Source organism: Trypanosoma theileri (genome assembly GCF_002087225.1).
Source record: "Trypanosoma theileri isolate Edinburgh chromosome Unknown TM35_Tth_34_V1, whole genome shotgun sequence".
Taxonomy (NCBI): Eukaryota; Euglenozoa; class Kinetoplastea; order Trypanosomatida; family Trypanosomatidae; genus Trypanosoma; species Trypanosoma theileri.
In genome coordinates, this window is record NW_021639876.1 from 54,071 (window position 1) to 74,881 (window position 20,811).

Consider the following 20,811-nt stretch of genomic DNA (forward strand, 5'->3'; position numbering starts at 1 on the left):
TTATTATTATTATTATTATTATTATTATTATTATTATTATTATAACAATCATAACCCTTATTATCATCAACATATTTATTTATATTTTTACTAATTATTATTATTATTATTATTATTATTATTATTATTATTATTATAACTGTTACTATTGTTTATTGGTAATGGTCTTAAATGATAGCACTGTCATTAAGATAGTTTTCTACTATATGCTGTATGTTGCTTCTTGATTTCTTATGGATATTTTAATGGTAACAAATAAAAAATAAAAAATAAACATAAGGAAGGAGTAGGTGTGTCGTCATTGCAACACTGAGCAACAAATCAAAATATAAAAAAAAAGAAGAGAAAAGACAATGGATGCCGTTCTGCGTAAGGTGCAAGAGAAAATTCAGCAAAACTTCCGTCGTACTGGCGGCGGATCGCGTTTTTTTAGTACAGCCAAACGTGGCGAGGGAGTGGAGTTGCACGATGATCTCAATAGCAATGATAGAGAGAGGCAGAAGAATGCAGTTAAGCGTATCATAGCTGGTATGACGTTAGGACGAGATGTTAGTTATCTCTTTATGGATGTGGTCAAGCTCGGCCAGACACCAAACCTCGAACTCAAGAAATTGGTGTACCTTTATGTTCTTAATACGGCAAAACTGCAACCCGATAAGGCCCTCATGGCGGTCAATACATTCCTGCAAGACACAACGAACAGTTCCCCGATTGTTCGTGCTCTTGCGGTGCGCACAATGCTCTGCATACGCGTGGATTCCGTCACGGAGTACACGCTGGAGCCTCTACGCCGAGCTGCCGCAGACCCCGATCCCTATGTACGTAAGACTGCTGCTATTGGTATGGGAAAGCTGTTTCATCAAAATATGCAATTATTCGCAGATCAAGGATTCTCCGTAGAATTGCTAAAACTACTGAATGATACCTTCGCTATTGTATCTGCTAACGCGGCTGCAGTTCTCGTTGAGGTAAATGATTACAGTACAACTCCCTATTTGCCCACTAAAGAGTGTATCCATCGCCTACTGCACCACCTCCCAGACTGTACAGAGTGGGGACAACTAAGTATATTGGAACTCGTGGCAGACGCACGGCCTAAAGATGCCACAGAGGCGGAGAATATCGTCTCAAGAGTATTACCGCGGCTAAGCCACACAAACTCCTCTGTCGTTATGGGAGCTATTAAAGTTATTGCAAATCTTGCCGGTCGATGTGGTGCAGAGGCAGTGAACCAATATGGTGCACGGGTGAATTCGGCATTGGTAACCCTTTCTAAAGGAGACCCAGAGTCTCAGTATGTTGTTTGCAAAAACATTCATGCCATGTTGGTGATATTTCCTAATTTGCTTCGCAGCACTCTTGACTCTTTTTATGTGCGTTTTACAGATCCTCCATACGTAAAACTTGAAAAATTACGACTTCTTCTTAAACTTGTAACGCCTTCTACAGCGTATCAAATTGTAAAAGAGTTGGAAGAATACAGTTCTGAAGTAGATCTTGTCTTTGCGGAAGAAGTTGTAAGAGGTATAGCAACGCTTGCATTGAAAATTGATTCAGTCGCCTCTAATTGTGTTGAATTGTTATTGCGTATTGTTACAAAACGTCCGGAACTTTTACCTCAGGTAATTACGAGTTGCAAGAATATTGTTCGAAAATACCCAGAACTACTAGTGTTACAAACCCTTATTGATGACCATGGAGCTGATGCAGTACATGAAGAAGAAGCAAAGGTTTCTCTTATTTGGATGCTTGGTGAATTTTGTGATTTTGTTGAAAATGGAAAAAATATTCTTCAACAGTTTATTGATGACCTAACATCACATGAACAGTCAGTTCAACTAGCAATTCTAAGTGCTGTTATTAAGATGTTTTTACGTGATCCTGAAGGGATGGAGCAAACGCTCAACGTTGTACTTGATACTTTAACAACAAAAAGCAGTGACCCAGATCTTCGAGATCGTGCTTATGCCTATTGGCGGTTGCTCTCAAAAGGTGTTGGGGTTGCCAAAATGAAACAAATCGTACACGGTCATCAGGTACCTATTACAGTGGAGTCAAGTTTCAGTGATGCTATGACGATGTCAGATCTTAAAAAATCTATCAACACAGCGGCTGTAGTCTTTGGGAAACCATTTCACTCTTTCCTCCCACCCTACGGTCTTGTGAATGAGGACGCAAGTGAAGAAGACGAGGATGCAGAAGAAAACAGTGTGGTGTCCCAGACGGTTGCTGATGCTGCAGCTACTACTACGCCTCCTACTGGAAATGAGTCGGTAAAGGAAAACCCTATGATGTCTGCATCTACGTCTCCAGGTGTAAAGCACATTGATCCATTAGATGATTTATTTGGTGGTCCGTCTGTTCCAAATGTTACACAACAAGAAGATTCTTCTTTGGGAAGGACAGATCTCTTCAGTGGGAAACAGAATCATCATTATCAACAACAACAACTGCAGCAACAACAGCAACTTCTTCCACCGTTGGTCCTCCCTGCAGGTAATGTTGGGGTAGCTATTCATTGTCAATTTGTAGATGGACCAGCACTTTGGTTAGCCTTAGTCAATCACCAAAGTGTGACAATTGAGAAGCCAGTGTTACAGGTGAATTTAAATGCTTTAGGATTACTACCTGCAGCAGGCATCGCTGACTTTATACCCTCAGTTCCTTCAGGCGAGACGAGGTCAACAAGGTTGCCACTGAAAGTGTCTGATCAACATTTTGATGCAGCACGTCAAGCATTGGAGGTTGGTATTAAAGGGCAAAACTTACCGCTTTTAATTTTTCGTGTGGAAGTTCCAGCAGATAAATTATTTGCACCCCCTGAACCAATAGAAAAATCAATTTTTGTAGCCCAGTGGCAGGCGCTAGACCAATCAACAGAGGCTAAACAGCTACTTGGTGATACTGGTAGAAATATGTTAGCTGCCCCAAATCGTTGTAGTACTCTTGAACACTATCGATTTTCTCTGTTGATGCCAGAGCGTGACTCAGGGGATTTTATATCGTTACATGGTAAAGTGGTGACAACACTAGGAATGCATGGAATGGTTGAATTTATTCTCGATAAAAAGAATCCTACACAGAGTTATCTTACTGTGAAAAGTCGTCATGTTAGCTCAATCATGCCCACCATACTTAAGGTTGTTCAGGCTGCTTTTCCTAACAACATGAACTTTGCAGAAGAGAAAACAACAATAGCATCTATAGGGGTCTCAAACCGTCAAGAATCAGTATTGGATAATTTATTTGCCTGATAGTATAGTTCATCGAATGAACAAAGCGTAGAATTCACTATTTTTAGTACATAAAGGTTCACATGGTTGGTTGAGGCAGAAGTATGTTTTTTTCTTTTTTTTTCTTTCTTTCTTTGGAAGGTGAACTACTGCAGCTACCGCCGTGATTGATTTCTTTTTTTTTTCTTGTTGTTTTTCTCCATTTCAAATCCACCGTATTTTTTTTTTTTTTTCTGTGGTTTGTATTTTATTTGGGGGATAAAATGATTTATCCTTGAAGAAGTAATATGTTTTTTTTGTTCTTCTTCTTCTTGCTTTGAAAACTAATGGTTTTTTTTTTTTTATTATTGACACAGTAACCTGTGAAGGATGTTTCGTCGTATTTCCGCAGGCGCGTTAACTGTTGCTGCGGCCCGTTTCTACACGCCTTCAGAAGGCATGAAGAAGCTTTACAATAGCGACTTTGACAAGTCTCAGTTCCCGCTGAACATTGTGCCCAGTGATAGTGTTCTCTTCGCTAAGTTTCTCTACAAGGCAGCGGAGCAGACGGGTAACTTTGATGCTGTTTTGAAAGATTTCCAGGCAATTGCCAGCACCTCTGCAAAATTACCCATTTTCTGGGAGCGCACTGCCGTGGTGGAAGATATCGCCGAATTCAAGAAACTCTCAGAGCCCACGTTTTTCACGCTGGTCTGGATGCAAAATAATGGCATGCTAGATCTCATCCCTAACGTGGCTGAGGTCTATGAAGCATACGTAAACGCAAAGCAGAAACGGGCCGTTGCAAAGATCTACGTTGCCCCAGGGAAGGAAGGAGACACGGCGGAGGCCAAGAAGGTGGCACAGGAATTGCATAAGGAAGCTAAGGAGCTCACCGGCTACACGTTGACTTTCAAGACTGTCGTGGATCGTTCCATCGTTGCGGGATTTGCCGTAGAGCTTGCTGGTCAGTATGTTAACCGCGCCGAAGGACAGAAAAAGACAACGTCAAGTTCAGACGAAGGAGACTACACAAACATTCCAGCACCGAAGCACGTTAAGACGTTATGGGAGGATAATATCGAGACAGAGGTCTTAAGAAAGTACCTTGATAGTCTCTCGGAGTTTGACGAAGAAGAGGCAAAGTACGGTGTGTGATGATTTCTAGTGAAGATGAAACATTATCTTACTGCCTTGTTTGTCCTTTTTTTTTCTTTTTTTGTTTTATTCTCTTTTGTTTTGCGTGTATGAGTGTTGGAGGAAAGGCATCCCCTGCGTCTCTGCGTATATGTGTGTGTGTATGTGTGTGTGTCTGTGCGGGAGGTGGGGTGTATGCAGTGTAGGCAATTAGCAGTCATAACTAGGAAAAGATGGATTCAAATGTGTGTATGTGTATGTGTGTTTGTTTGTTTGTTTGTGATGAAGAGTTAGGAACTACAGAAGCAGCTACGGCCACGTCACTACATCCTTATTTCATCTTTCAATGTTAGAAACCTTATAAGTGGTCTTTTGATGGTCACCGGTATTATTATTATTATTATTATTATTATTATTATTATTGTTATTATATACAGAATTTTTTTTTTGTACTCTCTCAAAGAGCTTGCATATTTTTTTTAATTCATCTTCACTTTTGTTTTTCTCCTGTTCTTCGTATTTTTATTCTTTTCTTGCCCCCCACCCCTGTGTACATGAATATTTCACTTGGGTCTCTCAGAAACAGCAATTTATCTCACTAAGCAACAACAGCAAAAAAAAAAAGAAACAGCAGAAAAAAAGATGAAGGTTGTCCTTGATGGATACTCCCTCACACCCGATGCGCTCTACGCTCTAGGTTACGAAAAGAATGCCACCATTGAGCTTGCGGAGAGTGCTGTGGAGCGTATCAAAGCTGCCCGTGCGGTTATTGACAAGATTGTGGAGGAGCGTCAGACGGTGTATGGCATCAACACAGGCTTTGGCAAATTCGAGTCCACCATCATCCCGCCGGAGCAGCTGGAGGACCTGCAGCTCAATCTCATCCGCTCACACGCTGCCTGCGTTGGGGCTCCCCTCACGCCGGAGCGGGCCCGCATGATGATGGCGCTGCGGGTGAATGTTCTCAGCAAGGGCCACAGCGGCGCGCGGCTGGAGACGGTGGAGAAGTACGTGGCCGCCTTCAATGCCGGCGTCGTGCCGCACATTCCCGTTCAGGGCACCGTCGGCGCCAGCGGCGATCTTGGCCCGCTCGCCCATCTCGCTCTCGGAATGCTGGGCGAGGGTCTGCTCGCCACACGCAACCACCGCAAGTTCCGCGATGCGGCAGAAGTGCTGCGCGAACTCGGCGTCGAGCCCGTCACCCTCGCAGCAAAGGAGGGACTCGCACTCATCAACGGCACGCAGTTCATTTCAGCCCTTGGGGCAGAGGCAGTCGTGCGGGCTCGCAAGATCGCACGTCTCGCCGACGTTGCACTTGCCATGTCCCATGAGGCCCTGCAGTCGACCATCAGCACACTTAATCCAGACATCCACCGTGTGCGTCCTCATAAGGGACAGCAGCTCGTTGCCCACAGACTCCGAGCACTCTTACACAGTGAAAAGTACCCCTCTATGATTAACAACCACCACAAAAATTGTGGTCGCGTGCAGGACGCCTATTCTATCCGCTGTGCCCCACAGGTACATGGTATCTCCAATGACATGATTGAGTGGGTCTATGGTATCCTCACAACTGAACTGAACTGCGCCACAGATAACCCACTGCTATTCCCTGAGGGAGTCAAGAAGGTGGTATCGGGAGGTAACTTTCATGGTGAATACCCAGCAAAGGCACTGGACACACTTGCCATAGGTGTTCATGAATTGGGAAGCATCAGTGAGCGTCGTATTGAAAGGCTGAATAACCCGTCACTGAGTCGCCTTCCCGCATTTCTCGTGGAAAATGGTGGTCTTAACTCTGGTTTCATGATCGCACACTGTACCGCTGCTGCCCTCGTCTCGGAGAACAAGGTATACTGTCACCCTGCCTCTATTGACAGCATCTCCACCTCCGCTGCTCAAGAAGACCACGTCAGCATGGGTGGTTTCTCCGCACGCAAGGCCCTCAAGGTTGTGGAAAACGTTGAACACGTTATCGCCATTGAACTATTGTGTGCTTGCCAAGGAATTGATCTCATGCGACCACTGAAGACAACAGAGCCAATGGAAAAGGTCTGGAGCCTTATTCGCACGGTGAGCCCTCCGTGGGAAAAGGATCGTGTCGTTCATCGCGATATTGATAACATAACAGATCTGTTGCGCAGTGGGAAGGTATGGGAGGCCGTTCGGGACTATATCCCGAAAGAAGCGCGGTTTCGAGGTGTGACTATTCCACCAAAACCCTTTGAGATCAGGGGCAAGCTTTAACATCATAACTTGCCTTTATCATTAGAATGGGAAATACATTTAGGGATAAATATTACAAAATCACAGAAAAACGAAAAAAAAAAAAACGTCTTTTTTCCCCCATAGGTATTTTTTTTTTCTTTTTGTCTTTGTTTTACTTTTGTGTTTTCGCTCTTTTTATTTATTTATTATTATCGTAATTTACTTTCTTATATCATGGGTATTATAAAGGTATTATGTTGGTGCCAGAAAGGTAATATCGAGGTGTTACAACCTTGTTAGGGTTCTGGTATATTTATTTATTTATTTATTTTCCATTCATTCATTTATTTTTCTTATATAACATTTTTTTTTACCTATATTTCTCAAAGCAACCCTCAATATATTTCCTCACTTAACTTTGCCTCTTCACGGAAACAAAGTACAAAAACGTGGTGAAAGAATCAAAAAAAGATAACAAAGAAAACGAAAACGGAGTTGGTGAATATGAAGGAGGAGAAAAATCGATGAAAGATCTTTTTTATTTGTATTTTTATTTTATTTATTTTATTTTTTTGAATGCTCATTGAAAAATAAATGAATTGAAAGGGCAGACCAAATTCAAGTGGACCAAGGAAGAAAAAAAAAAAAAAGAGGAAAAAAAGTGACGAGAGCTGCAGGAGCAACTTGCATATATATATACCATCTATATATCTGCTTCATGTTGTATTTTGTTATTGGTGTTGTTATAATTCCTTTTTTTTTTTCTTATTCTGTCCCTATACCAAAGCAACGCTTTAGGAATCTACAGACATTTTCTATTATTTGAGATAAAAAGAATAATACATTATAAAAATACACACGCAAAAAAAAAAAAAGAACTGATTGCGAATGCGCTCGCTATACCCATTAGCCAGACGCTCTGCGACAACCTATATGCTGCATGGTGTGAAGGTGTCCGAGCCGTATGATTATCTTGAAGATCCTGAAAACCCAGAAACAAAAAACTTTGTGCAATCACAAAATAAATTTTTTGAAGAGTATCTCTCAGGCAACACCGTACTGCGTGAGAAACTTTTTAATAATATCTCTGCGATGCAGGATTATCCCCGTACCTCGAACCCTCTGTATCGAAATGAAAAATATTACTATTTTCATAACACTGGTTTACAAAATCAGAGTGTCTTAATGTGTGCACAAAGTCTGACAGACACGAATCCCGCTGTATTTTTGGATCCTAATACGATGAGCAGTGATGGCACTACATCATTACAAACCTACGGATGGAGCGAAGATGAGTCACTTTTTGCCTATGCAGTGAGTGAAAAGGGAAGTGACTGGAAACGTATTCATGTAAGGCGTGCAGACACAGCGAAAGATACTGCAGACACTATTGAATGGGCAAAATTTACAGGTATTTCGTGGTGGCGAAGTACAGGTTTCTTTTACACTCGTTATCCTGCGCTTCAGGAGAACGCAGACAAGGGTGCTGAAACAGTCACAGCACAAGATCCATTTATTTGTTTTCATCGTTTAGGTCAACCACAAGAGGAAGATGTGGTGATTCTTTCTGTACCAAAACACCCTCAGTGGAGTCTTTCAGCAGAAGTATCAGACTGTCAGTCATTCCTTATCGTTTCTTTGTTTGATGGGTGTGAACCACATAACTTGGTATGGGTTGCTGAATTACCAAAAAATGAGAAAGAACTTGGTTCTGCCCCTCTAAAGTTTAATGAGTTGGTGAAGGAATTTGTTGGTGAATACTCTTACTTGGGAAACAATGATGACAAATTTTACTTCATGACTACTCATGATTCACCACGAAAGAAAATCATCTCTTTTGACGTTCGTACTGGTGAGAAAGAGGTTATTGTAGAAGAAAAAACCTCACTTTTAAGTCATGCTGCTCTCGCAAGAAACACACTTCTTCTTGTCTATCTTGAAGATGTTAAAGACGTACTTTACTACCGTCATCTAAATGATACTTCAATGCATATGATACCACTACCTATTGGAACCATTAGTTCCATATGTTGTTATCGAAAAAAGAATTTTGTTTCTTTTAAGATCAGTTCATTCCTCCTACCAGGACGAACTTATACCATGGATATTGTCGACCCATTGGGAACACTTCAAGTTTTTAAAGATGACACAATTGAAGGTTTGGTCGTTGATGATTATGTTACAGAGCAAAAGTTCTATAATTCCACTGATGGAACTCGAATACCAATGTTTATTGTTCATCGAAAAGGAACTGTTACACCTGATTCCCCATTGTTATTGTACGGCTATGGTGGTTTCGATATTTCCCTAACACCTTCATTCAGCGCTTCACGTATAGTCTTTCTTCGCAACCTTGGTGGTGTACTCGCAGTGCCAAATATTCGTGGTGGTGGTGAGTACGGTGAAGAATGGCACAATGGTGGTCGTCGAAAGAATAAGCAGAATTGCTTCACTGATTTTATTGAAGCTGCAAAATATTTGCATAAAAACGGGTATGGTTCCCCCAAGACGACTGCTATTATGGGAGGCTCTAATGGTGGATTACTGGTTGCAGCAGTGGCGAATCAAGCACCAGAACTCTTTCGTTGTGTCGTTTGCCAAGTGGGAGTTTTGGATATGTTTAAATTTCATAAATTTACTATTGGACACGCATGGAAATCGGATTATGGTGACCCAGATAAAGAAGAAGATTTTAACGTTCTTCAGCATTATAGTCCATTGCATAATATTCGATCAGGTCTCAAGTATCCTGCTATTCTTGTTGTAACTGGAGATCATGATGATCGCGTCGTTCCACTACATTCACTAAAGTATATCGCTACCCTGCAGCACGAAAACCCAGAAGAAGGGGGACCTTTCTTGGCTAGAATTGAAGTGGCTGCAGGTCATGGTGCAGGTAAGCCTACAAGTAAGATAATGCGAGAATCAGCTGATATCTATACCTTTATATCCATGAATGTTAATGCCGTGTGGAAGGATTGAGTCCCAATACTGTTGTCGTTGTTGTTGTTGTTGTGGAGTGTAGTAGTTTATTTGACGTTATGTGAGATATTGTGTCATGAACACACTTGATTTACAAATGTGAGGAAGAAAAAGAAAGGAAGAAATAAAGAAACTCGTAGTTCATTATTTCTTTTTTTTATGCATGTTTATTTCATTCTTTTCTCGCCTCTTTTTTTTTTCTTTGTTTAATTATTCTTATTATTAATACTATTTTCCGTTCTTGTTTTTTTTTTTTTTTTCCTTCTTTACACTTCTCTCTAGTACATTTATTATTAACATCGTTTAGAGGATGACAAGGGAGCATTCGGTTACACTAAGTGAAGTTCTTCTTACAGACGTATGGAATGAGCCTCTTCATGCGGTGAGTCGAACCCGTGACCGTTTGGGTCACATTGATTTTGCTATGGTGATTCCACCCCTTCGGGCGTTTATTTATTATATGATTTGCCCATTTTTGTGTTACCCTATAGCGTTTTTACACTTGTGGGGTTTTTATCGTTGTATGCGGACACTTGTTTTTCCAAAGTCGTACAGGCGGGATCGTTACGCTTCACACGTGATATATGGCGTGCAGAAACGTGTGTATGATGCGAAGAAAAAGAAACTTCATGAGAGTGCTGTAAATGATGCTGAAGAGATCCAACATGCTCTTCAGGTCACGGATGGGGCAAGAAACCACTTTGTGGACGATCCAAATGCAATGGGAGTCGCTTATTTTGTTGTGGAACAAAAGATCATGAAATCAGAGGCCATTTTTACTGGTGAGAATTGGGCCTGGGCGTTTATTTCGGATAGTTGTAGATTTCTTACTCCAGCAATTTTGGCCTATCTGTTTGTTCCCTCCTGTAGGCGGTTATCAGTAGATCTGCGTCTCTGGTACCAGGGACGTATACGTTGGCGACAACTGCGTCATCCTGTGCTGAACTTCTTCAAATCGTACCGTGAGTACAATAGTGCTATAAGGCGTATTAACGTTACGAAACCACCAGAGAAAGGAAAGAAACCATGGACAAGAAGATTATAGACATATTTGCTATGAGTGAGTTTCTCATTCATTATTATTATTATTATTATTTTATTTTTTTTTTTTTTTTTTTGTATGTTCATATAATAAAAAAAAAGATGCGAAGTATTTTTTTTTTCTTTAATTCTTTCTTTTCTGTCGGTATTTTTTCTGTGGAAAATTGAAAGGGGATAAGAAAGAGTGGCGTGAAATTACAGTTATGACTGACAAAAGAGATGTTTGTCCAAATATTTTTTGTATATTTCTATCGGGAAATGTAAATAAAAAAACATATTAATTGATAAGTATCTATCCCCTGTGTGTGTATATGAAAAAGAGTAACGTGCAAACACACGCATGAACAAAAAAAAAAAAAATGTCGTCCCTTGTTGTTGTTTTTTTTAGTTTTGTACTGTTTCTTCCTCTTTTTTCTTTTTTTTTTTTTTATTATTTTCACTTCCTTCCTTTGAACTTTGTGGCTGTTTCAAGAAGAGCTTTTCGGGGTGGGGAAGAGCATAGTAGTTCTGGGGAATGGACGCTGCCGAAGAGTTTGTGGTATCGCTGCTGGCCGAACGCGAAGAAGAAGAAAGGCGGCGCGAAGCTCGCAGACGTCGTCGTGTTGATTTCATCACCGCGGGTAATGAAGAGCGCGCGCGCCGCAGCAAAGAGGAACTCGGCCAAGTGCTTAAGCGTAGTGCTGGCATGATGTCTTGCGTTGAACGGGAGTTCCGGGATTCTTTGGGTGAGATGTGTAACTGGTGGGATCTAATCAGTGAACATATTCTAGAAGAAAGGCGAGAGTGTAAAAAAGCTGTAGAACTACAAAAAAGGCTGAATTCTATGTACCTTTCAACCACCTTACGGCGTGAGTTCACTGAACAGTCATCTGTAGTAGAGAACGATGAGCGTCGATTTCTTGAATTGGTAGAGTTTTGTGAACAGGAAGAAAACCGTACAAAGGAAGAAGTGATTGAAGAGGTTATTAATAGTATTCTCATATCCATGGACAATTCCATAGATTTTATGGAGGAACATGCGCTTGTTGAGTATGGCCGAAATAACATACTTGCAGATTTGGCACTAAATAGTTTTATTCGTAAACACAATCATCCTTCCTTAACAGAGAATGATATAGCTAATATTGGGTTCTTATATATATTTGGATGTCATCCATTTCATATAACTGGTGATGCATTTCTTTTCCTTATTCACACAATGTACGATAAAATGAACCCTGAACCTTCTGAAATTACTCGGTATGACGTCTGTCGTCAACCTGTATTTTTAATTGATGGTCCAAAACTCAGTGGTAAGACTGTTGTCTCTCGAGAGGTTTCTACCAAACTCTCACTCCTACATCTCACAGATCGTGACTTGGTAAAACATGCTATTGAAGCTTACCGAAACGAACGTGATGGTTTACCGACACTCCGTACGGTGGAGGACAGTGAGGCACTTCCCGTCCTGACGGCGTATGAAGAGCGCAACGAGGCGGACGAGGAGGTGGCGTACCACAGCGACGCTCATGTTGTGCAGGTGGTGGAGTCCTTTGTGCGTCTGAGCCCGTGGGCGGAGGCGGGCGCTGCGATTGAGGCGGCACTTCTGCGAGGGGAGGCGGTGGATCCTGCCGTTGTGGTGCGACTGGCGCGACTGCAGATGTCGACGCCCCCGGCCGTTGGCGGCGGTCTTCTCTTCGACGGCGTCGTGGCGGGGCTCGCGGGGCTGCAGGCGCTCGAGCGGGTCATTCCCCCGCGGGTCCACCCCCACGAGGGGGCTCTCAAGTCGTGGCCCCCCGCGCCCCCGTCCAGCGGCGACTCCCACAACGGCCCGGCGGGGCCTCTTCTCGTGCGGCGGCTGGAGCCACGGGCGGAGCGGCCTCCCACTCGCTCCGACGGTAAAGTGCGGCCACCAAAGAAGGGCGTGGATCTCAGTGCACTGCCGCCCCCAGTGCTACCAGAGGTGGAGCGACCCGAACTCACCGTAGAGGAGACGCAGGCTTTGGTGCGATGGGAACAGCACCTACGCACCCATACCCACTCCCTCTTCTCAGCAATTGTTTACATCCACTGTGGGGTACGAGAAATTTTTGGTCGCTTTGCAGGACTACGTATTGACAAGGAAACATTGGAGCAATATCACATGGTTTTTAATCCTCCACCACCAGACCGGGTGCCGTATGTGGTAAACCTCGATCGTACGCGAACCTCCACCGCACAACTCCATCGCGTTGTTCTTAGTCAGCAAAAGACTTGGGAACAAATCCAGCGTTGGCTTTTACGTGAAAATGGGGAAAATGAAAATGTACATGAAGTAAATGGTGAACAACAACTAGAAAATATTGTAGTTGATGTTAAACAAATCTTAGAAAATGCACAAAAGGAGTTTGTCTTGGGTCTTCAACTTCATGATGCAGCACTTGCAGCGAAAGAGCGGCAACAATACATAGAAAGAACTATTACAGAACAAGAGGAAAATCGTGAAAATGAACGTAAACGTCTTATTGCTTTATATAATGAGTGTGGGGCTCCTATTCCACCAGAGTTAGAGGCTCGACCACCGTTATCACCATATTACAGTATCCCCAATGACTTACCAGGGGCATTTATAAATGGACTTTTAACTTTCACGACGAATTACGAAAAAGAATATGCCTGGTTTGGAACTGAATTAGAATCATTGGTAAGTGTTTTATTAGAACATCGTATTTTGGCGATGAATGTTTTTTACCGTTTTTGGAATCAACCGGATGAAAAACAGTTGAAATTGGATTCTTTTACTTCAAATTACAATCAACTTCCTGTTGCACTCCTTGGACAGGTGCCATGCAAGGAGGAATTACACCTTCTGGTAGATCACCTAAAGGATGAACTTTTTCGAATAGTAGAGTGTACTAGGAATGAGGCAAATGCGAAGATTGAGAATATTACAAAAAGAGAATCATTTTTAGGTCCTTGGAGTATGTCGGTGTGTAATATTGGTGTTGCAACCGCACAATTAGAAGTGGAACGATTTTTGACGACGCTGAATTTGACTGCAATGTACTTTGGTGGAGTTGTATCTGAGCCCTGTATTTTTGAAGATCTGGAGTCTGAACTTATCATCATGCGTTCAACTCCGGAGAACGTTCAGGAACAGACAAAAGGGAAAGAGAAAAAGACGCAGGGTACCAAAAAAGGTCCAAAAGTGGAAGAAGTTCTGGAAAAAACAATTGAAGATATGTTTGTAGAAAGCATCACAAAACTTGTCACCACCGTGACAAATTATGTTGAAAAAATTTTGGGTGTTACCACAGCTGCAACAAAGATACGTGAAAATGGTAAAGCTTCTATTACTTTCACAGATGATGGAAAACCGACACTTATCCTTAGTAAATGTTTACCATTTGCTGAGACTGAGTTAGAGAAAGTACAAGAGCGCATTTCAATCATACAACAATTTTTTATTCGGCTTCTTAGAGAAGGTGAAGTTTATTGTGCACGAATGAAAGATGACATGTTATCACATACACGTGAAAAACAAATGAACCAAGCTTCCGCTGTAAACACAGCAATTTATGTGATTCGCAATGCCATTGAAGAAGAAAGGTCAATACCTGATATACATTTGGGTCGGGACACGTTTTACATTGATCCTGTGGTAACAGGACGCGCTCCAACTCACCCTGAGCTTGTAACAGAAGACCTTCAGACACTAGTACCATCTGCAGAGCCAAAGATTCATCCCACCCTCACAGTCGCTCGATTAATAGATATGATTCATGCATTTCAAAGTGTGGCACCTGATTATGCGCTGAGTCATACAGAGTACCTTCAAATTGTGCGACCAACAGACTATTCAGGTGCCGCTACTAAAAATGAACGTCTTAAAACTCAGGAAGAAGTATTTGCATCTTTTGACCCATTAAACTCTGGTGTAATTGATTGGCGAGAGTTTGTTATTCATTTATTATTGTGGTGCGCGCCAGTTCCTGAGGTGACGAGTACTGCAAAAAAAGAGACGACGACAACGGTGGCGAAGAAGAAGGAAGAAGAAGAAGAACAAGAAAAGGAGGAGGAGGAGGAGGAGGACACAAGAAAGGTGGAGAACTATTACATCCCTGAGTGTTCCGTAACGCATTTACTTGAAACGAGGGCAGATCTCGGTCTTGAGGCAATTACTCGAGATGTTTTCTTTGATATTCCATTTTTCTTTGATAAATATCTCTCCGATGAACGATTAGAATCGTATGTGCGTCTCTTGTGGATGACCTTCGCTGGTGATAAGGAATTTCTTGACCCTATGCCGCTCTTGGCCATGCTTTGTATTGATCGACAGCCAATTCGAGGTGCACAAAAAGCGTTTTATGTACTCTCAACTGCTCAGAGCGGTACCTTGACGATAGAAGATATAGATCGCGCTTTCCATGTTCAAGTTAATAACGCGCGCAATATGTGTCTTCCAGACGTTTTTTCTAAAGAGAATATCGCCACACTGTATGATGGTGCGCCATCACTCTCCTTCCAGTCTGTTTGCGAGAGGGCAATGGGGCGTAACATGCTCAACAGCACAGAAGCCTTTCGCCGCAAGTCTTTCACAACTGATGCACCTCATGTAGAGTGAGTCAATGTATTGAATCAAAACACAAACACGAGAAAAAAAAAAGAAAAGAAGAAAGAAAATATACAAGAGGAGGCTTCCTACCTGAAGAAGAAAGCACGTAAGCAAGAAGGGGACCACCTCAGACGGAAATCCCTTGTTTTTTTTTTTTTTTTTTCTGGCCTTTTCTGTGTAAATGTGTGCAAGGAATAGTACATTTTTATCGTAATTGTTAACTTTTTATTTTTTTTTTTGTATTCTTGTTTTTTAATTATTACGCTTTCTCCTTTTTTTTCTTTTTTTTTTTTAGTTCTTCTTCTTGCCACACTCACAACAGTATCCTGGGTATTGACTAGATCTTCTAATGTCTAAGGAATTCAAAAATGCTCCTATTGACGGCAGTGAAGAGAGAAAAAAAGTGCTACGGCGTTTCGTTGGTGGAACTGTAGGTGGTATGTTTCAGGCCCTCTGCAGTCATCCATTTGATACTGTAAAATCACGCGTTCAGAGCGGTATGTTCCCAGGTGTTGTTTCTTGTTTTCATTCCACGTGGCGATCAGAAGGAATTCGTGGTTTCTACCGTGGACTAACACCTCCCTTGATGATGGGAGGTATATATAACTCCATTCTATTTAGTGTTAACCAATTTATGATGAATTTGTTGACCCCTGAGGGGGAAGATGATAAGGCAAAAGCTCCGTTTTGGCGGGCAGCCCTCTCTGGAGAGTTAACAGCTCCTATTTATGTTCTCTGTATCACACCTATGGAGAAAGTGAAGGTGAAGCTACAACTACGAAAAGGTAATACAGATAATACAAAATTTACAGGACCTATAAGCTGTATTCGTTATATTGTAAAGACAGAAGGGTTGAGTGGAATGTTTTCAGGCTATGTCCCAACTCTTTTTTCACGCCTCGCTGGTCTCCCTTTTTACTTTGGGGGATACCAGATGGCCTATCATAGCTTGAGCGACTCTTCAATAGGAACAACTACTGTAGGGAAAAACCTTGCAATACCTATGATGAGTGGATGTGTGGCAGGAACTCTATTCTGGTTGAGTAATTACCCTTTTGATTATGTAAAAACGCAAGTGCAAGCGGGTGAGGGTCAGCAGCGCATGTCACAAGTATTTATTACCACGTACAAAAAAGGTGGAATACGGGCTTTCTATAAAGGCCTTTCGGCATGTCTCCTGCGTGCAATTCCTGCAAACGCATCCGTTTGGCTAGGCATTGAATGGGTGACAAGAGTTATGGAAAGGAACGGATTTTGAAGTGAATTGTCGTTTTTTTTTTTTTGTTTGTTTGTTTCGTTTTGTACACCTATGCGTAAATTAATGCTCTAGTCTAGCCTTGCGCATCTTTAGTGCAATTATAAGAAATTATTTTTTCATATTGTACCATTGCATGTTTTATCGTAATGGGAAAGATTTTGGATGCCTACCTAACATATCCCTCTCTGATCCACACAGTAATTCGGTTAAAGAAAGAGACTTGACTAGGATCTTCTAAAAAAAAAAAAAAAAAAGAATGTGCTCTTAGGCATAGTTTATATTAAATATATATATGATGAGTCGATGGACAAAATATTGCACTCCACTGTATTATTACGTTTATTACTATGGTTCTTATTGAATTTTGTGTATTTCTTTTATCCATTCCCATTCACACGCACATGAGGTCTGAAGAGGAAGGATAACTCTAGAATGTGGGACCTATGAATGTCTTTTTTTTTTTTTTGTTTTGTTGTTGTTGTTCTTCTTCTTGTTTGCGTTGTAAATAAAACAAGTTATTTTCTTAATAAAGAGAATAGGAAAGGAAAAATAATAAGTGTTTTATTTTACTTTCCTATTATTATTTTTTTTTTGTTTTGTTCTGATGCATTTTTTCCAATATTTTCTTATTTCTTGTTTTCTTTGCACATATTACTTTCTTTTCCATTTGTGTAATAATAGGTGAAAGAATAAATGAAATACGTTATGGACGAAATAAGGGAGAAAGAAGTAAGAAAATGAATGGGTTTCCCATATTTTTTTTTTTTTTGATTTTTCCTATTCTCGGTCCATATGTTCAAAAAAAAAAAGAAAAAGAAAAAGAAAGAGGTGGTTATGTGTTATATATATATATATATATGTTTATGTATGTATGTGATATTATTATTATTATTATTATTTTCTCGTTTTCTCTTTATTTTCCATCTCCACAGTTGTTAGCAATGTTGTGGGTTGACAAGTACCGCCCCAAGTCCCTGGAGGAGGTGGATCTCTACCCGGAGCTCACACAGGTGCTGAGGCGCCTCGCCGAGTCGCAGGACTTCCCACATTTACTCCTCTACGGCCCGTCAGGAACAGGGAAGAAGACACGCGCGATGGCGGTCTTGCAACACATTTACGGTCCTTCCGTTTACTCATTACGACTGGAGCACAAATCTGTGCAGGTAACAGACAGCAAAGTGGTGGATATAGCTACATTAAGTTCTCCAAATCATATTGATATTAACCCCTCTGATGCTGGTAACTATGATCGTGTCATTGTAATGCAAATGATTCGAGAAATTGCTCAAACAGTTGCCTTACAGTCTAATTCTTCTAATGGTGTTAAATTCAAGGTTGTGCTTCTGAATGAGGTGGATAAAATGGGACGAGCTGCTCAACATGCTCTTCGTAGGACTATGGAAAAGTACATGTCAACATGTAGATTGATACTTATATGCAATTCAACTTCACGTCTTATTGCACCTCTACGTTCAAGATGTTTGGCCGTCCGTGTCCCATCGCATTCTAGGGAAAATTTCACTAAAGTAATACATGCAGTGTGTGAAAGGGAAAGTCAACCAATACCCTCACCTGCTTTTATGGCTACTCTATCACAACGAGCAGAGGGCAATCTGCGCCGTGCATTGTTAATGGTAGAAGCAGCTGTTATGAATAAAGTGGAATTGGCAGGAAATGGTATTGACATTCCACAACCCGATTGGCAGGTATTTCTTGATGAAATCGCCAATGACATTATTACGGAACAAACACCGAAAAAATTACATGGGGTTCGTGGCAAGTTCTACGACCTTCTTGGTCAATGTATTTCCAGTGAAGTCATTCTGAGGGGAATTGTGGAAAAGTTAATGTCCACTGTTGAACCGGAGCTTCGCAAACCCATCATTGTCCTCGCGGCACAGTATGATCATAACATGAAACTTGGTACAAAATCTATTCTTCATCTGGAAGCTTTTGCTGCAGGTGTCATGCAACTTATGAAGAAGGCATAACTAAAGCCTATTTCTTCCCCATAGACACGCTATGAGGTCAGATAAGTGTCTCCTCAAAATTCAGCGTTAATCACACTCTTACATTTTATTTGAAGAATTTTTCTTTTTTTTTTCATTATCTGTTTCTGTGTGTTTGTTTGAGTTTATGGTGGCAGTGGTAATGATGATGAAACCATCGCACAGGTCAAGATATCTTTTTATAGCATGGCGAAAAAAAAACAACAAAAAACGAGAAAATCTTTCTATTGTTCTTGTTACTAATACTACTACTTCTACTAGTACTAGTAGTTGTTTTCTTTTTTTTTTTATTATTGATTTTTTCTTTGTTCATCTTTCTTGTTTTTTTTTTTTCCTTTGGTGGTGTTATCATGTCTACCAAAAACAACACAAAATACTATTATATATATATATATACATATATCCCGTAGGTTTATAGGGGTGGAAAAAGTGTGGCTTTTGAAGGATGTTTTGCCTCACTCGCCCCGTATTAATTGCCCATTGGTTTTGTGGACATAAGTTCCGACATCGTTTCATGCGAGACAAGAGATTTCATCCATCAATGCAGGCATCTCATGACGCACGAAATCGCTTTAGCAGAAGAAGACATTTTAAGACGAATAGATGGAATTATCAACAGGCGTATCGCGACATGCCCTAAATGGGGACTGTTATACTTCTTTATTGCTGAGAACTGAAGGATGGTGTTTATGGCGCGATCTATGGGGAGAAAACAAGTATGGAAACCTCTGTAATAATAAACAAAAGGGATATATTTATAAATGATTTGAATTTACTTGGTATTGAGGTGTTTTCTTTTTTTTATTTGTTTGGATTTTTTTTTTCTTTTCTTTGTTTTTTTGGTTTGGATTTTACCGCCTGGTGTAGGAGAACTATTTCTCCATTCATACGCATTAGTGCATAAGTCCCCCTTATTTTTCTGGACAGTTAGATGAAAGTAGAGGCGTCATGCGAAAAACCAAAAGCGGATCTACGCGATGAATTAGACGCGAGTGTTGAGTTTGGATCTGGATATATTTCTCTCTTTGGTCCCCCCAGTAGTGGTAAGACAACACTGCTCTTGCAGTATTTGACAGCACGTGAGCAACATGTTCATAGAATGAAGAGATCCTTTCATCTGGAATATGTGAGTGCCAAAGCTCTGGACGGAGATCCACTACAACGACTCACTTGGCGATTACAACCACAGGCACGTCGTCGTCGTACGGAGTGTTCTCTCTTACAATTTGGTTGTTTGATTAGAAAGTGGTTGGACGCGGCAGCGGAAGGAAGTGAGATGCACTTCGTTGTGGATGACGCCGATGTGTTGGAGGAGGACACGATAGACATTAATCACTGGCTCTCCGCGTGTCTCGCCGTGGGGGTGCAGGAACGGCAGTGCCACCGAAATAAAGTCTGTTTGTGGGTCGTTTCGCAGATGCCATTACGCATTTCCAATTGTTTTCGCTTTCACTTTGTATGTAAACCCGACGCTGCAGTTGTGCGTGCCTGGTTGGACCATCTCTTCAACGCAAACCGCGCGCTCCTCCCGGCGGATCCCCCAGCGGACACGCCGCACCTCACACTCGAGCAGACCCACACGGCGGTGGTGGATGCCGTCGGGTACTACACCGCACATCTCCCCATGCGGGCCAGCGTGGTCGCGCAGGATCTGCGGCAGTTGCTGCAGCGCGTCTGCCACGTCCTCCCGCTGCTCGCACCGCACTACACAGCCGCAAGTGGACGGCCAAACGCCATGCATCACTCCGCCGCGTGGGGAAAACAGCGGCAGTTGGCCGCAGCAGGAGAAGGGGATGATCCACTCGTGACATCACTGAAGCGGATTGGATACTCCGCCATGTTGTGGGCTCTCAGTGCATTTTACTGTGGCGCCGTGCATAAGTCAAAACACGCGTTTGTCTTTGGCGATCAAGAATTGCAGTCCCGCACAAATTCGAGTGGGGCAAATGTCTCATCACACAAAGCCGCTGTCTTGTCATCTTCGGCACACGTCGTGTACGTACCGCGGCTCATGCGGGTTTATCAAGCACTTCTTAAGATTTGTGTACATCATGTGGATCCACTAGAGTTCGGGCCAACCGCTATGGCAGTGCAGCACCACCAAACGTTAGTTTCGTGGGGTCTTTTGGTCCATTCTTCTGCAAGTTCAAAGGCTTATCATTGTCATATTCCCGTCACATCTGCTCTTGGGCTTTCCAAGTTACTTTCTCTTAACCTTTATGATCTCATTCCATCATAAATAATGATTGCTATTTTTTTTTTTATTATTATTTTCATTTTTGTGTTTTTTTTTTTTTTTTGGAAGTTGTTTGTTTTTGCTGGTGTTAATAGTAGTGGTATTTAGTGATTCTTACTGCAAAGAAAATTGTTCTTGTTGTCGTTTTTTTTTTT

At 41.6% G+C, this 20,811-nt stretch overlaps 9 protein-coding genes across 9 annotated transcripts; all 9 read left to right on the forward strand.

The window, feature by feature from the left end:
* Positions 1–353: 353 nt before the first annotated feature.
* On the forward strand, positions 354–3,254 carry TM35_000341340 (AP-1 complex subunit beta; the record flags this gene model as incomplete). Its single annotated transcript, XM_029029032.1, has 1 exon — positions 354–3,254. The coding sequence occupies one exon, from the start codon at positions 354–356 to the stop codon at positions 3,252–3,254; it is 2,901 nt and encodes a 966-aa protein (XP_028879588.1).
* A 348-nt stretch (positions 3,255–3,602) lies between these two features.
* TM35_000341350 (uncharacterized protein) lies at positions 3,603–4,370 on the forward strand (the record flags this gene model as incomplete). The annotated part of the gene is made up of 1 exon (XM_029029033.1): positions 3,603–4,370. The coding sequence occupies one exon, from the start codon at positions 3,603–3,605 to the stop codon at positions 4,368–4,370; it is 768 nt and encodes a 255-aa protein (XP_028879589.1).
* Positions 4,371–4,991: 621 nt separating this feature from the next.
* On the forward strand, positions 4,992–6,596 carry TM35_000341360 (histidine ammonia-lyase; the record flags this gene model as incomplete). Its single annotated transcript, XM_029029034.1, has 1 exon — positions 4,992–6,596. The coding sequence occupies one exon, from the start codon at positions 4,992–4,994 to the stop codon at positions 6,594–6,596; it is 1,605 nt and encodes a 534-aa protein (XP_028879590.1).
* Positions 6,597–7,445: 849 nt separating this feature from the next.
* Positions 7,446–9,539, forward strand: TM35_000341370 (putative prolyl oligopeptidase, putative,serine peptidase clan SC, family S9A; the record flags this gene model as incomplete). Its single annotated transcript, XM_029029035.1, has 1 exon — positions 7,446–9,539. One exon carries the CDS (start codon positions 7,446–7,448, stop codon positions 9,537–9,539), a length of 2,094 nt encoding a protein of 697 aa, XP_028879591.1.
* A 310-nt stretch (positions 9,540–9,849) lies between these two features.
* On the forward strand, positions 9,850–10,584 carry TM35_000341380 (uncharacterized protein; the record flags this gene model as incomplete). The annotated part of the gene is made up of 1 exon (XM_029029036.1): positions 9,850–10,584. One exon carries the CDS (start codon positions 9,850–9,852, stop codon positions 10,582–10,584), a length of 735 nt encoding a protein of 244 aa, XP_028879592.1.
* A 510-nt stretch (positions 10,585–11,094) lies between these two features.
* On the forward strand, positions 11,095–15,162 carry TM35_000341390 (cpc1/kpl2; the record flags this gene model as incomplete). Its single annotated transcript, XM_029029037.1, has 1 exon — positions 11,095–15,162. One exon carries the CDS (start codon positions 11,095–11,097, stop codon positions 15,160–15,162), a length of 4,068 nt encoding a protein of 1,355 aa, XP_028879593.1.
* Positions 15,163–15,502: 340 nt separating this feature from the next.
* Positions 15,503–16,411, forward strand: TM35_000341400 (putative mitochondrial carrier protein; the record flags this gene model as incomplete). Its single annotated transcript, XM_029029038.1, has 1 exon — positions 15,503–16,411. One exon carries the CDS (start codon positions 15,503–15,505, stop codon positions 16,409–16,411), a length of 909 nt encoding a protein of 302 aa, XP_028879594.1.
* Positions 16,412–17,352: 941 nt separating this feature from the next.
* TM35_000341410 (replication factor C, subunit 5) lies at positions 17,353–18,402 on the forward strand (the record flags this gene model as incomplete). The annotated part of the gene is made up of 1 exon (XM_029029039.1): positions 17,353–18,402. The coding sequence occupies one exon, from the start codon at positions 17,353–17,355 to the stop codon at positions 18,400–18,402; it is 1,050 nt and encodes a 349-aa protein (XP_028879595.1).
* Positions 18,403–19,351: 949 nt separating this feature from the next.
* TM35_000341420 (uncharacterized protein) lies at positions 19,352–20,659 on the forward strand (the record flags this gene model as incomplete). Its single annotated transcript, XM_029029040.1, has 1 exon — positions 19,352–20,659. The coding sequence occupies one exon, from the start codon at positions 19,352–19,354 to the stop codon at positions 20,657–20,659; it is 1,308 nt and encodes a 435-aa protein (XP_028879596.1).
* Positions 20,660–20,811: the final 152 nt, after the last annotated feature.